A 16,772-nucleotide genomic window follows, 5' to 3' on the forward strand; every position below is an offset into this window, starting at 1 on the left:
TCAGATTCCAACGAGAATAGTGTCCTAAAATTAGAAGGAAAAATGAATCACTGCTGATCAATCAGTTAATTGGTTTGCAGTCTTATTTTTTCCACTTGCAAAAATTTGGTTTTCAAACAGAAAGATGCATTAGGAATTAAAAGCCCACTCTTTATAACAATACCAAATATTTGTCAAATTATTTCAGATATCTATCAAACTGTTTAGATATCGATATGGGTATCAGGCAGACTTGACAAATTTGTTATTATAATTAATTTGATATCAGCTATAGAGATAATAGCAATAAAGTTTTGAAACATATTTTAGATGGTGCGCTTTTTCTTATAATAACAGCTTAAAATCGAGCCTAAAATAAAAAAAAACTGTTTATTTTGTTTTTTATTCGAATTAAATCTGCCCTCGAACAATATTGTCGCATGCGTCACTGTGCACCGGGTTTAAAGCCATCGCTTGACAGCTAGCACCAAGTTTAGCACCAAGTTTTCGGCTTCAATCACATTGTATGCAGATGACAGCCGTTTCAGGGGGCTGTGGAAAATAATTGAATTTTGAGCAATCCACTTATGTAAATTCTTAATTGGACTGGTATGCGGGTACATTCAATATGGGACAAGGTTGGTTTGGTATTTTTTCACATTTCTCCCGAACAAAGTATCATTTTTTATCATGTTATGTGGAAGTATGATAAAAATAAATGCTATTCACGGTGTTAACTCAAAAGTGACGAAAACCAAAATGGGACTGATATGCGAGTAGCGGCAGTAATTTAATCCAAAATATCCATCCACTTGGCCTAATGACAATTACGTCGAAAAAGCCTTTTCTCGAACGACCGTTGAACGAAATTTCGTAACCTCTCTACTTTGTAAGTCGATACTGGTCTTTAAGCTAAAAGCCATCTAACCAAATTCCATTAAGCCGAATTGAACGTTTATCCAAAACTGTTAGGTCAAAAATGGTTTGACCATAAATGTTGATAGTTTGAGCGAAAACGACATACAGCCGAAATGGACATTCAGCCGAACTGGTAATTTGGCCGAAAAAAAATCGTTCAACCGAATAGATCATTTGACCGAAAATGCCGTTGGGTAGGAATGCTAATTTTGCCCAAAAAATTCCTTTCTGCAAAACAACCCTTCTGGCTGAACGGCATTTTCTGTCAAATGACCTATTCGGATAAACGTCTTTTTGGCGAAATGATCTATTCAGCCGAACGACACTTTTCAAAGAAGGTTACAGAAAATACATTTTTAGTAATGTAAATCCGAAACAACTTTCCTTGGTAAATCCAAAGAGCTCCTCTTGGTAATTTCAAAGAGTTCTCGAAACTTGAAAGTAGTTTCCGTGGAAAATCTGAAATTAATTTTCAAATGAATATTCTGGAAAAAGGGCGAAATTCAAAAAAATCTCTCGTTATTGTCTTTAAAATATTCAAAATGACCAATTCAGCCGAACCAAATGACCTTTTCGACCAAACGACTATTTCGGCCGAAGGACATACATATTTAAAAACAAATTTCAGCCAGAGGAACTGTTTGACCAAATGACATTCTCGACCAAATATCTTTAGGCTAGATATCCTAGCAAAGTCTGAAAACATAATGAGATCTTATAGAAAACACATTTTGATTTTGATGTCAAATTGATTCATAATTTGTTTTCAAATATGTATAAATCATCTTGATTGATAACATATTTTAATCTCATTTTGCTGTAGATTACTAAATTGGATGTTATGACATCAAACTGTGTACTTATTTTGTTTCTAATATCAAAATTAGTTTTCGATCGACAGCAGGAATAGTTTTTGATTGGATGTCACAGTAAGATATTTCTGCTATTACTATCATTAGTATTTTGTTTTTTTATAGTTAAAACGACCAAACAGATATCAAATTAAGTAAACATAATCGATGATTTCACAACATTAAAACAAGTTATCGATTTGCTCTTAAGGCTTCTACCAAATAGTCTTTTCGGTTAAACGACATATTCGGCCTAAGATCTTTCAGACTTGTGGCTTTCTACCGAACGACTCTTTTCTGTTCAACAATTCAATTTCAATTAGATTTTTTTTGGATTTCAACGGGAAATTATTCGCAATTTTTACGCTTAGTTTTTACGGAGAGCTCTTCAAAATTTCAACAAGATATTGTATGGAAATAATTGGTATCTTCACGAAAAATTCTCTGGAGTTTCAACGTGATGTTGTAGAGATCTATCCGGAAATTACACGGTAATTGCACTGAATCTTTGGAGTTTCCACTGAAAATTTGAATCGGCGTGGAAAATTATAGATCAGTGACATTTTTTTTAAACGGCGGCGCGCCGATGCAAAAATGTCGGCGGCGGCTGCGCACACCTCTAACGGTGGATGGTGTGCAAAACTGTGTGAAAATTTCGGGCGAACACTCCAGTTCATTCGAATCGCGACAGGAACTAAGACAAGGTGATGGACTTTCGTGCCAGTTGTTCAACATTGCGCTAGAAGGTGTCATGCGGATAGCCGGGGTACGATTTTCAACAGATCCAGGCAATTTGTCTGTTTCGCGTATGACATGGACGGACATTGTCAGCCGAACATTTGCAAAGGTGGCAAAACTGGACACCCGCCTGAAACGTGAAGCAACAAAAGTTGGACTGGAGGTGAATGCATCGAAGACAAAGTACATGCTAGTGGACGGAACCGAGCGCGACCGAGCCCGCCTTAGAAGCAGTGTTACGATAGACGGGAATACTTTCGAGGTGGTCGAGAAATTCGTCTACCTTGGATCCTTGCTAACGGCTGATAACAATGTTAGTCGTGAAATACGAAGGCGGATCATCTGTGGAAGTCGGGCCTACTACGGGTTCCAGAATAAACTGCGGTCAACAACACTGATAGTGTTTCCATTCCTGCTAATTGTCAATTAGAAATTATATTAGCAATAGCAACTGTGAAAGAATTCCCGCGCTTAGTATCATAAGGGCGTAACTGCATTGATCAATTTCTCTTCATTGATTTTTTCTACTCATCAATGCACAATGGGGAAATCCGATTTCAAAGATGGAAAAAATTGATAAAGAATTCAGTGAGTGCTGTTTCATGGACGTGGAACGCTTCTGTATGTAGTTATTCAGCTCGTTTTGCTCTAATGCCCCATATATCGCGAGTTTCCAAACTATTTGTCATTTTATCTTTTAGACATTGTTCTAAAATTGTGTTTATCTCTTCACTGTGGATCCACAGAATGGCACTAAATATATTTTGTTGGTAAAAGTTGGAAATTTTAGGGATTTTGGGGTCAAATAGGCATCAAAGTGCATTTTATGCGCAATTTTCATGTATTGTGTAAAAAATAGTAATATTTACAGATAAGTGATGATATTATTGTCTTAAAGTGTTGAACAGATATTGACAAATGTTTGCCGAACAAAAATTAATGAAATAAATCGTTTCACAAATGTTTTATTTGGTTATTTATTGAGTAAAAAACGATTTTAAAAAACTTTTGAATAGTACCGATGCCAAACATTTCCAAATCATACCCGATAGCACAACTAGACAAGAATAGTCATATGTTATGAGTCTTGATGTGATCATAGATAGGAGGTGATGGGAGATACTCTTTTTTCTTACCTTTTTGCCCAAATTCCCCTATGAAATAATATAACTCAATGATTCTAAGCAAGGAAATGATGTAGTAATGTTAATTTAATTGATATTTTCCAATTATATAATGAAAATAACAAATAATCATATACCGTGCGGTACCGAAATCCGTACAGCACCGAAATCCGTCCACCTCATGAGATATCAATAAATTAAAGGAGGTTAAAGGTAATTAATGTAGGAATAATTAATCTTATCCTGTTCAGATACTTGACAGTAAGCTTTTAAGGCATAGAATTGGAAAGAAGGCTTTGAAATTAAAACAACAAAAATCAAAAACAAATCTCCACCCACCAAACGCGGAGTTTGTGCCGCCATTTTGTTTTCGGGTAGAGCTAATTGCACCAAAAATAACTGTGTTTTAATTGCTAATTGCAAATCATTACATAAGATAAGCGGAATAAAAATCGAAGGGATCAAGGTGCGTATCGAACTATTTACAATGGTAGTTTAGTCAATCAGACTGTTTCAATTTAAATATTTAGTTAAGAAATAGCTGTACGGATTTTGATCCTTTGATTCGAAATCCGTCCACGGTGGACGGATTTCGAGTCAAGAGTAGTTGATTTAAATCATTATTTTATCATGTTTTTCGTAGTTTTTAATGAGTAAATGTGAAACACTTCAAAAATAGAAGCCTTCATGCGTCTGTGTCAATGACAAACGTTTTATTTACATTCGATTCTTATTTTCTAATGACTTTTTCATATACTAAGGTGCTTAAGTGGGGCCCTCCTTAGCCTAGCGGTAAGACGCGCGGCTACAAAGCAAGACCATGCTGAGGGTGGCTGGGTTCGATTCCCGGTGCCGGTCTAGACAATTTTCGGATTGGAAATTGTCTCGACTTCCCTGGGCATAGAAGTATCATCATGTTAGCCTCATGATATACGAATGCAAAAATGGTAACTTGGCTTAGAAACCTCGCAGTTAATAACTGTGGAAGTGCTTAATGAACACTAAGCTGTGAGGCGGCTCTGTCCCAGTGTGGGGATGTAATGCCATTAAGAAGAAGAAGAAGAAGGTGCTTAAGTGTACGGATTTCGATGCCCCACGGTAATTCATTAAAAATATTGAATTATAGGGGATTTAGGGGTCATACAGCTCATTTAATGTAAGCTTTCAGCATGTTTTAGCTCTCGTCCAAATTGATGAAATGGCCACAAATGAATTGAACATTATCTAACTGTTGGAAAATTAACGTGGATAGGCTTTAAGTCGTGGTCAGCTATAGGATTTACTTTTCGGTGGCAAAATAAAGCTTCATCACGCTTATTCCCTATCTGTTAATAAAATTTATCGAGAATGAAGCCATTATTAGATTGTTTGTATACCATAGTTGTCATGTGTGGTATTTTATATTCTTCTTCTTCTTCTAATTGGCATTACATCCCCACACTGGGACAGAGCCGCCTCGCAGCTTAGTGTTCGCTAAGCACTTCCACAGTTATTAACTGCGAGGTTTCTAAGCCAGGCTACCATTTTTGCATTCGTATATCATGAGGCTAGCACGATGATACTTTTATGCCCAGGGAAGTCGAGAAAATTTCCAATCCGAAAATTGCCTAGACCGGCACCGGGAATCGAACCCAGCCACCCTCAGCATGGTCTTGCTTTGTAGCCGCGCGTCTTACCGCACGGCTAAGGAGGGCCCCTTGTATTTTATATTATGGCTCTTTAATTTGAAACATAACAAAATAAGAGAGGCGCCACGCACCTAGTTTTGAAAAAACTTCTACTCAATGAATCCTATTAATGTCAATTTCCTATTAATGTCCATAAAGTTGATTACATTTTCTCTATATATACCTATCTAGCTAGATTTAAGCGTAGCTACGACTCATCATCATCATCATCATCAGTTCTCACTCATCAGAAAAGTATTGCGAAAAAGGAGGAGATTTTACTTCATTATTACTGAGGAAAGAGGCCCACCTCACTGCATCACTATTCCAAGCTCCAAGACACGATGTCCGTTGGTTCACATGCACATCCGCAAAATCAGTGCGTCAATGCCAAATTGTGACGCGGCATTGAACAAAAATAGTCACCATGTGATACCACCACGACAGGATATGTCTTTGGTTGCCATATCAGTGCTAATGGCGTAAGCCCACCCATCGCGGCAAGATCACCTATTTCTTTATTTGGTAACTACATTCATCTGACTGTTGTCTACATGAATTAAAAATTTTAATCTATATGCACGTGGATCTTTTCAATCTGGACATGAAACAATTAGAAGACACATCAAAATCGTGGAGTTCCTCGACAGCCGTGAATGTACGAATCATTGAAGTCATCGGCTCATGGTATCCAAAACCAGTTCGGTGAAACCTCGGTTGCAGTAGACAACCACTTCGTAGAATTCTTGGTGCAACTCGGATGTGCAATAATGATAACAGCCTAGAACAATCAATTTCTCCGTTCAAGAGCTTAGAAATGAAGACTGCTTGCTGCATTCTTCGGCGTCGATCCAGCGTATCTAGTTGAAGCAAGCCACAGCGATCAGAATATGGTGGAAGGTTGTATGGATCACGCCAGGGTAAATTTCGCAATGCTATCCTGATGAACTTACGTTGCACACTCTCCATTCTCAAACTCCATGTTACCTGATAAGGCATCCAAACTAATACGGCATTTTCCAAAATTGGACGTACGAGAGAGCAATACAGAGCTTTCAAGCAATGGGGATCGGTGAAGTCTTTTGAGATTTTTGAGATGAACCCCAATTGACGATTGGCCTTAGAGATCACATTAGACCGATGAAAGTTAAATGTAAGCTTGTGATCGAGCAGCACTCCCAAATCGCTGAATCTATACGTTCTCTTCAAGGAAAAATCATTATTATCCGAGAGTAGGGAAAATTTCTCCATAAATTCCATCGGAAAATCCTCCGGATTTTAAGAATTGCTTCAGAACTTCATACTTCATACATAATTCCATACAAATCTAACGATGTACATAAAAGTATCTACATTTCAATGTACTGGGTGTTCCAATGAAGTATTTTCTGAGTTAGATAGAGTTTAACAAACGAGCAAAAAAAGATAAAGTGAACTTGTGACCCGGGGCCATAACCCTGCAGGGTTATATTTTACCATGATTTGAACGAAATCTGCACATAAATTAGAAACATTTTTGCAATGCAATATTTACATTATTATTATTTATTTATTCAGACTAAGGCCGAAGTGGCCTGTGCGGTATATAAGAGTTTTCTCCATTTGGCTCGGTCCATGGCTACACGTCGCCAACCACCGTTATTATCCGACATTCTGGCTACGTGCCCGGCCCACCGCAGTCGTCCGATTTTCGCGATGTGAACGATGGATGGTTCTCCCAACAGCTGATGCAACTCGTGGTTCATTCGCCTCCTCCACGTACCGTCCGCCATCTGCACCCCACCATAGATGGTACGCAACACTTTCCTTTCGAAAACTCCGAGTGCGCGTTGGTCCTCCACGAGCATTGTCCAGGTCTCGTGTCCGTAGAGGACTACCGGTCTAATGAGCGTTTTGTAGATTGTCAGTTTGGTACGGCGGCGAACTCTATTCGATCGGAGCGTCTCGCGAAGTCCAAAGTATGTACGATTTCCAGCCAATATGCATCTCCGAATTTCTCTGCTGGTATCATTTTCGGCAGTCACCAGTGAGCCCAAGTACACAAATTCTTCTACCACCTCGATTTCGTCACCACCGATGCCAACTCGCGGTGGGTGGCTCACATTGTCTTCTCTTGAATCTCTTCCTATCATGTACTTTGACTTCAACGAGTTAATGACTAGTTCGGTCCGCTTGGCTTCCCTCTGCAGTCTGATGTAGGCTTCCTTCATCTTCTCAAAGTTACGTGCCATAATATCTATGTCGTCGGCGAAGCCAAATAGCTGGACGGTCTTATTGAAAATTGTACCACTCGTGTTAATCCCTGCTCTTCGTATAACCCCTTCCAAAGCGATGTTGAATAGCAGACACGAAAGACCATCACCTTGCCGAAACCCTCTACGGGTTTCGAAGGGACTCGAGAATGACCCTGAAACTCGAACTACGCACATCACCCGATCCATCGTCGCTTTGATCAACCATGTTAGTTTATCCGGAAATCCGTTTTCGTGCATTAGCTGCCATAGCTGGTCGCGATCGATTGTATCATGTGCGGCTTTGAAGTCGATGAATAGATGATGTGTGGGCACATTGTATTCACGGAATTTCTGCAGTACTTGGCGAATGGCGAACACCTGATCCGTGGTGGAGCGTTCGCCCATAAAACCCGCCTGGTACTGCCCCACGAACTCCCTTGCCATTGGTGCTAGTCGACTGCATAAAATTTGGGAGAGTACCTTGTAGGCGGCGTTCAGCAATGTGATTGCGCGGTAGTTGCTACAATCCAGCTTATCGCCCTTTTTGTAGATGGGACACACGACACCTCCCATCCACTCCTGCGGCAAAACTTCCTCCTCTTGGTAATGACCCAGTGCAGCGCGCTAGCCAGTGCCTCACCGTCTCTTCACGGTCTCGATCTTCCTGCTGACGCTTTTTCCTCCGGAAAATCGAGTTTTGTCTGTTCCGCGCCTGTTTATATCGTGCCTCGTTCGCCCTCGTGTGGTGTTGCAGCAATCTCGCCCATGCTGCTTTCTTCTCTTCTACTAACTGCTCACATTCGCCGTCATACCAGTCGTTTATCTGATCCGGAGGCACCGTGCCAAGTGCAATGGTTGCGGTGCGGTGCTACCAATGGCGGATCGAATATCTCTCCAGCCATCTTCAAGATACGCTGCGCGCGCCTAGCTGCTCTTCCGTTGGGAGTGCCACTTCCAGCTGCTGCGTGTATTCTTGGGCTAGTCTACCGTCTTGTAGCCGCCCAATGTTAAGCCGCGGCGTCCGACTTCGACGCGTGTTGTTCACCGACGAGAGTTTTGAGCGCAGGCATACTGCAACGAGGTAGTGGTCGGATTCAATATTCGCACTGCGGTAAGTGCGGACATTCGTGATGTCGGAGAAGAATTTACCGTCGATTAGAACGTGGTCGATTTGGTTTTCCGTTTCTTGGTTAGGTGATCTCCATGTGGCCTTGTGGATATTTTTGCGAGGAAAGAAAGTGCTTCGGACTACCATTCCGCGGAAGGCTGCGAAGTTTATGCATCGTTGGCCGTTTTTATTCGATACGGTGTGCAGACTATCCGGTCCGATGACCGGTCTATACATTTCCTCCCTTCCTACCTGCGCGTTCATGTCACCGATGACGATTTTGACGTCCCGCAGTGGGAATCCATCGTATGTCTGCTCCAGCTGTGCGTAGAACGCTTCTTTCTCGTCGTCGGGTCTCCCTTCGTGTGGGCAGTGCACGTTGATGATGCTATAGTTGAAGAAACGGCCTTTAATCCTCAGCTTGCACATCCTTGCGTTGATTGGCTGCCACACAATCACGCGTTGGCGCATCTTACCCAGCACTATGAAGCCGGTTCCCAGCTCGTTGGTGGTGCCACAGCTTTGGTAAAGGGGAGCCGCCCGATGCCCGCTTTTCCACACTTTCTGTCCTGTCCAGTAAATCTCCTGCAGCGCCACGACATCGAAGTTGCGGGGATGTAATTCATCGTAGATCATCCTGTCGCAACCTGCGAAACCTAGCGACTTGCAGTTCCATGTTCCAAGCTTCCAATCGTGATCCTTTATTCGTCGCCTAGGTCTTTGCTGATTATATCGATTCGCATCATCTCTTATATTGTTCGTAATTATTGGTTTTCCAGGCGGCTTATTGGGCCTGCGCAAACCTCCTGTCTCGCCGGAGGGCCGTCGTGTCAGGGCTGTTTAGCGTCCCACCTAACATAATTATTTTGGAAATTCCTTTAGAGATGCATTTGGCGATTCCTTTACGATTTTTTTAAATTCCTTTAGGTGTTTGTTCGAAAATGTCTTGTGAAAATCCCTCGGAAATACCTTTATAAAATACTTTGCAGATTTCTTCAGATATTCTTCTGATTTTTTTTTGAATTTCTTTGGAAACTTGGTTATTTTATCGGAAATCTCTTTGAAGTTTATTTCAGCTGTTTTTTTTTTAAATAAACTTAAGAAAACTTCTTAAGGAAATGTTCCGGAAATATGTTTGGGAATTTCTTCAGGAAATCCTTCAGAACTCCTTCAGATTCCTCCAGGAAATGTGTTGATGCAAAAATATGAATTTGCTGGGTCCATGGCGTTAGGCTATTAAGCTTATCGAAGCATATTTTGGCAGAATAATTTCAATATTTACAGCGCCACTAGCGTTCTATTACTGCTTTACTGTAAAAACAATCGGAAAATGCTTCGGATATTTTTTTAAATTCTTTGGGATTTTGTAGGAATTCATTCAGAAGTATATTGGAAACCTTTAGAAAACACCTGGAGTTTTTCCAGATATTTTGCTTTTAAGCAAGGATGTTATCGTATCGATCATTAAGTAATCTGCGTTCGATCATTTAGTAGTTTGTCAATAACTCATCCCATAGGCTAAATTTCAAAATGTGTTGTATGGTCGACTTTTAGTGCGAAGGTTTTTCTACAACTCTCTTTAACAGGTTGATGTACGAATTCCACTGCTAAAGGAGTTCCGGTGCTATGTTACCTTTCCAATAGGTCACAATCCCTAAACTTGATTCTTTTATTATCGTTTAGTTTCCATTTTCCTTTTTTTGTAAATAAGTATGCTTTAATTCTAGAATAAATAAATAAAACTGTAAATATGTAAATAAATCCTTATATTCCCTATCCTAAGATACCATTTACCCTAAAATTTAATGTAAATAATTAAAAAAATAAAAGATTGAAAAAAAAAAGAAAAGAAAATTGAATTCAAAAAATCCCATTTCACCACATTTATCCCCTTGGTATCGATCTGTCAAAAGTGTATCCCATCCTATATGTACATAACCATCATGGCGCGCGGTACCAACTGTGCACAGACAAAACCATCCCGGGAAATGTTCTCCTATACTTGGATTTTGCTGTGTCATCGAAGGCCTTATAAGCCTAAGCAGGATGAGGCCAAGGGCTCTTTTTGGTAACAAAATTCCGACAGTTTAAACCTTCCGTTGCTCTCTTCAAGTTTTTTTTCTGAATCCTTTAGGAACAAAATTCCTAGCTGTTTCGCGAGTGAACTGCTAATTGGCAGAGATAGTGTCTCGGAAAAAAACTTGATGTCACCACCCATCATCGGAATTGCCGAGGGTGATCTAACGGCCTGTGATAGGTGGACCGTAAGTGATAGTGAAATCACCCATCCGGTACAAGAAGAAGAGAACTGTGCGACGCCCCCCTTCAACCTCGGACGTTGCATCCTTGGACCCGACCCAATCGTCGACGTAGCCATCGGTGAGGAAGTGGACCGGTCGAAGCCAATAGTCCGAACATCCACCGACCGACTGGAAATCGCCACAACCTTTGAAGTCAGGTGAAAATTTTGTACATTCCCATAAACTCAGTGAACTCCTGTAAATATTAAATAAACCCAACCAGTGAACTTTGAATTGATATCTAGTGTTTAGCATACTTATTTCACGCGCAAATCCCTTTTCTCCATCATTCGTTTTATTGAAATTGAATTCGCATTGCAAGCTTGGGAAGTGAGTCCGCCCCAACGATTATCCCGGACAGACCCTGAGAGGGCTGAAGTGTAAATAGTTTAGTAAATTTTCTTGTATTAATATAGTTTTATTTTAGTGAATTTTTCCCAATTGAATTAGTTTTGTAGTTTTCTTAGTTTTATCATTTCTTTAAAATTTCGTTGAATTAGAATAGTTAAACGTAACAAAATGGCGCCCAACGTTTGTTTGTTTCAGTACACCCGTATGCCCTTTGGCTTGGTCAATAGTCCCGCCACCTTGGCTAGACTAATGGACCGAGTGCTGGGCCACGGTGTACTGGAACCGTTTGTCTTCGTTTACCTCGACGATATTGTCGTGGTAACGGAGACATTCGAGCATCACGTGCAGCTGCTGCGAGAAATTGCGCGCAGACTAAGAGAGCCAAACTTGTCAATCAATCTGGAAAAATCCCAGTTCGGCGTTCAGAATTACCATTCCTAGGGTATCTTCTTAGTACACAAGGCCTTCAGGCCAACCCAGAAAAACTCGGCCCATTATTGAATATGAGAGGCCAAATTCTATTACAAAACTAAGAAGATTCTTAGGAATGGTAAACTATTACCGCAGATTTATAGCTGATTTTAGCGAAATCACAGCGGCGCTCACAGATCTCCTTAAAACAAAAGCTAAAATCATCAAATGGACAGATGAGGCTGAAAAATCCTTCTGCAATATTAAAGAGCGACTCGTAAGCGCTCCAATATTAGGTAGCCCTGATTTTACGAGGGAATTTACCATCCAAACCGATGCTAGCGACGTCGCGGTAGCGGGTATTTTGACTCAGCAACAAGAGGATGGTGAGAGAGTTGTTTCTTACTATTCCCATAAATTAACAACGCCCCAACGAAATTACCATGCCGCAGAGAAGGAGGCTTTGGCAGCATTGTTAGCCATTGAACACTTCCGTGGATATATTGAAGGGTATCACTTCAAGCTCATCACGGATTCATCTGCACTGACTCATATCCTCAACACCAAATGGAAAGTTGGGTCAAGGTGCAGTCGATGGAGCTTGGATCTACAGCAATTCGATATGTCTGTGGTACACAGAAAGGGAAAAGAAAATGTAGTCCCAGATGCCTTGTCCAGAAGTGTAGCTGTAGTCCAAGATTCATCTACTGCATCTTGGCACGCCTCCTTGGTTGAGAAGGTCATGAGTCATCCTGATGACTATGTCGATTTCCGCTTGGAAGACGGCAAATTGATGAAATTCATTACGGCAAAGAACCTACCGTACGACAGCCGTTATTAGTGGAAGATTGTTCCGTCTCCCAATGAAATTGAGGCAATTTTGAGAAAAATCACGATGAAACCTTTCATCTAGGCTACGATAAAACTTTGAATCGTATCCAAAAGCGATATTATTGGCCTAAAATGGGCCCAAACATACGCTCGTATATTCAAGCTTGCACTATGTGCAAAGAAGTTAAGCCACCGTTCGTAGCCGTCACTCCTGAGATGGGCAAAATGCGGCATGCAGCTCGTCCATGGCAAATCGTCTCGATCGATTTCGTTGGTCCCCTCCCCCGCAGTCGAAAGGGCAATCAACATCTCTTGGTAATCACCGACTACTTTTCAAAGTGGGTGATGATACACCCCGTCCGAAAATTAGATAGTTCGGCCATGTGTGATTCTAAAGGATCAATGGTTCTATCGAAACTCCGTGCCAGAAATTATCATCACGGATAACGGCAGCACTTTTGTGTCAAAAGTTTTCAAAGATCTGGTTGACCGCTTTGGAATCACACACTGGTTTAACTCGCGATATCACTCTCAGGCTAACCCTGTCGAACGAGTGAATCGAACAATAAATACGGCCATCAGGACCTACGTACGGGACGATCAGCGAATGTGGGATACTAAAATCCCCGAAATAGAATTGATGCTGAACACTACAAAGCACACTTCTACCGGACTGACGCCGTATTTTATTACTCACGGCACGGAGTTGTCAGAAGTGGGAAACGACCATCGTTTATTCCGCCACGACCAAACATTAACTGATGATGAACGAGATGAAAGACGTAAACAAATGTTTTCAAAATCTACGATATCGTTAAAACCAATCTTTCAAAAGCACATCAATCTTCTTCACAACACTATAATTTACGTAGCCGTCGATTCTCCAAATCATTTTCTGTGGGCCAGCTGGTTTACAGGAGAAACATGAAACCTTCGAGCGCCGTAGACAACTACAATTCCAAATATGGTAAGCAGTATCTTCCATGCAAAATTAAAGCTAAAAAGGGTTCCTCATCGTATGATCTGGAAGATCTCACAGGAAAACCCCTTGGAATATGGCCAGCAAGTCATTTAAAACCTGGCTAGCTCAATGCAAAAGTAACTTTATTGAAATCCTTGATCACCAACAGTGCTTCATCAATGGACCTAAAAATAAACAAAACAATTAAAACTTACACCTGTGCATACCTTTAATCACAATAGATGCGTATAACCTTAACTTTCACCGGCAAAACACCATTAAAACCGTGAAAAATGTGAAAAATCATCACGATTCACGGTGGTTTACCTCTTCATTTGGTTAAAATGTAAACATTTTTGACAGTTTACCCCCACACATACAAGTGTTTTTTTCCAATTAGTCGACATTCGCAGGGTTGAGCAAAAGGCTTTCTCAATCAATCGAGTGCAAAGGCCTCTCATGTTGCATTCAATATTTTCTCGCATGCGAGGAAGAGAAGAAGCAGCTGTGAGACCGGTTCATTAAATTTAAGTTTCGTCAAAACGGCCACCAGTTCTCTGGAAATCAGAGACTCTAGAGTGACCGTCGAAACAACCATAATATTAGGGCGCCCTAGAATCATATGCTTTAGAATTAAGTAAGTTGAACGAATGTTATTATTGAATTGAAAAGCGTGAATGAAATGAATAATTGGAAATTGAATGTATTAATGAATGAACGAAATGAATAATTGGAATTGATGTAAAAGAATGAATGTATTAATGAATGATTATGGAATGGTTGAATTGGAATATTTGTGATTATTTGTTAGAATTTAGTCCAAGATGTAACTTGTGACATCACTAATAGCAAAGAGAAGTAATCCCTAATCTGATCTCTATATTATAGTAAACTAGTTCTACCTTATTTAGCCAACAAGTGTTGGCAAGAAAATAGTTGATTTTGGCCTTGTATGCTGTGGGTTCTGTGAATGGTAAAATGCGATCTTTTCTGACGAAAACTGGTTTGGTAACTTAAAGCTGTTCTTTCGCTAGTTGTAGAATACCGATTTATATAACCTAATTACTCTGAGGGACTAATCACCTGCCCAGATCATGGCGACATAGTAGTACGTATTCAATTAGGTAGTGAGCCTCACTATTTGAAATTCACGTAATTAAGAGCAACAGCACTTGCCGTATAGGAACAATCATTGCTATTAATTAAATTGAATTTGAAACAGCAGAGAACTGGCAGTTGAATAGGTCTACATAGCTGACCAAATCTCGGCACGCAGATCCCATATTCCATTAAAAAAAAATTATTGGAGACTCAAGAATGTTTTGTTTGAGCTACCGAAGCGAAGGCTTTATTTCTTTTCGAGCAGATTCACTCTTCCAAATTCAAATGATTTTGAGGAACAGCACTTGCCGTTAGGAACAATCATTGCTCCAAATCAAACTGAATTTTGAAGAGAAGAGAACTAGGGAAAGAATAGTCGACTTTCGATCCACATGGAGGTTCAAGCAAAGTTTCTGGAATTTGAAATTTCTGATCAGGATAAATCCCGCAACAACCAGGCTCACCTTTCCAATTTTACGTGATTCTTCGGGAAAGCACTTGCCGTCTAGGATCAATCATCGCGCAGAATCAACTAAAACTCGAAAGGCAGAGAGTTGTGCAGGGTAACATTAATTTGAACTGGACGCCAGGGAAAATCTTTAATCCAAAACAGAGAACCAAAACCGGATTCATTCAAAAGCAGGCTCATTCTTCCACATTTACGTGATTTTGAGGAAAAGTACTTGCCGCCTAGGATCAATCATTGCTCCATATCAATCTAAATCTGGAAGAAGAGAGAACTTTTGCTTAAACCTTTTAGGTTAATCTGATCTCTTGGTATAAGACAATTCCCGATCCGGGATGATTGTTACCTTTCCAATAGGTCACAATCCCTAAACTTGATTCTTTTATTATCGTTTAGTTTCCATTTTCCTTTTTTTGTAAATAAGTATGCTTTAATTCTAGAATAAATAAATAAAACTGTAAATATGTAAATAAATCCTTATATCCCCTATCCTAAGATACCATTTACCCTAAAATTTAATGTAAATAATTAGAAAAATAAAAGATTGAAAAAAAAGAAAAGAAAATTGAATTCAAAAAATCCCATTTCACCACATTTATCCCCTTGGTATCGATCTGTCAAAAGTGTATCCCATCCTATATGTACATAACCATCATGGCGCGCGGTACCAACTGTGCACAGACAAAACCATCCCGGGAAATGTTCTCCTATACTTGGATTTTGCTGTGTCATCGAAGGCCTTATAAGCCTAAGCAGGATGAGGCCAAGGGCTCTTTTGGTAACAAAATTCCGACAGTTTAAACCTTCCGTTGCTCTCTTCAAGTTTTTTCTGAATCCTTTAGGAACAAAATTCCTAGCTGTTTCGCGAGTGAACTGGTAACCGGCAGAGATAGTGTCTCGGAAGAAAATTGATTTCACCATCCATCATCGGAATTGCCGAGGGTGATCTAACGGCCTGTGATAGGTGGACCGTAAGTGATAGTGAAATCACCCATCCGGTACAAGAAGAAGAGAACTGTGCGACGCCCCCCTTCAACCTCGGACGTTGCATCCTTGGACCCGACCCAATCGTCGACGTAGCCATCGGTGAGGAAGTGGACCGGTCGAAGCCAATAGTCCGAACATCCACCGACCGACTGGAAATCGCCACAACCTTTGAAGTCAGGTGAAAATTTTGTACATTCCCATAAACTCAGTGAACTCCTGTAAATATCAAATAAACCCAACCAGTGAACTTTGAATTGATATCTAGTGTTTAGCATACTTATTTCACGCGCAAACCCTTTTCTCCATCATTCGTTTTATTGAAATTGAATTCGCATTGCAAGCTTGGGAAGTGAGTCCGCCCCAACGATTATCCCGGACAGACCCTGAGAGGGCTGAAGTGTAAATAGTTTAGTAAATTTTCTTGTATATAATATAGTTTTATTTTAGTGAATTTTTCCCAATTGAATTAGCTTTTGTAGTTTTCTTAGTTTTAATATTTCTTTAAAATTTCGTTGAATTAGAATAGTTAAACGTAACAAAATGGCGCCCAACGTTTGTTTGTTTCAGTACACCCGTATGCCCTTTGGCTTGGTCAATAGTCCCGCCACCTTGGCTAGACTAATGGACCGAGTGCTGGGCCACGGTGTACTGGAACCGTTTGTCTTCGTTTACCTCGACGATATTGTCGTGGTAACGGAGACATTCGAGCATCACGTGCAGCTGCTGCGAGAAATTGCGCGCAGAC

General features: G+C 40.4%; 2 protein-coding genes across 3 annotated transcripts in view; both read left to right on the forward strand.

Annotated features, from left to right (window-relative positions):
* Window positions 1-16,772, forward strand: part of LOC134225600 (facilitated trehalose transporter Tret1-like) — a 69,885-nt gene that overhangs the window by 46,401 nt on the left and 6,712 nt on the right. The gene's annotated exons all lie outside the window — the stretch shown is intronic.
* LOC134225602 (uncharacterized) lies at window positions 8,810-11,128 on the forward strand. The gene is made up of 2 exons (XM_062705802.1): window positions 8,810-10,687; window positions 10,754-11,128. Exons 1-2 carry the CDS (start codon window positions 10,548-10,550, stop codon window positions 11,079-11,081), a joined length of 468 nt encoding a protein of 155 aa, XP_062561786.1. The 5' UTR covers window positions 8,810-10,547; the 3' UTR covers window positions 11,082-11,128.

Source organism: Armigeres subalbatus, chromosome 3 (genome assembly GCF_024139115.2).
Source record: "Armigeres subalbatus isolate Guangzhou_Male chromosome 3, GZ_Asu_2, whole genome shotgun sequence".
Classification (NCBI taxonomy): domain Eukaryota; kingdom Metazoa; phylum Arthropoda; class Insecta; order Diptera; family Culicidae; genus Armigeres; species Armigeres subalbatus.

Bases quoted from the DNA above. Each gene is read 5' to 3' on its own strand.
- LOC134225602 (XM_062705802.1), top strand. From the start codon at position 10,548: ATGTACATAACCATCATGGCGCGCGGTACCAACTGTGCACAGACAAAA. The intron at 10,688-10,753 runs GTAACAAAATTC...TGAATCCTTTAG, and splicing joins GAGGCCAAGGGCTCTTTTTG to GAACAAAATTCCTAGCTGTT.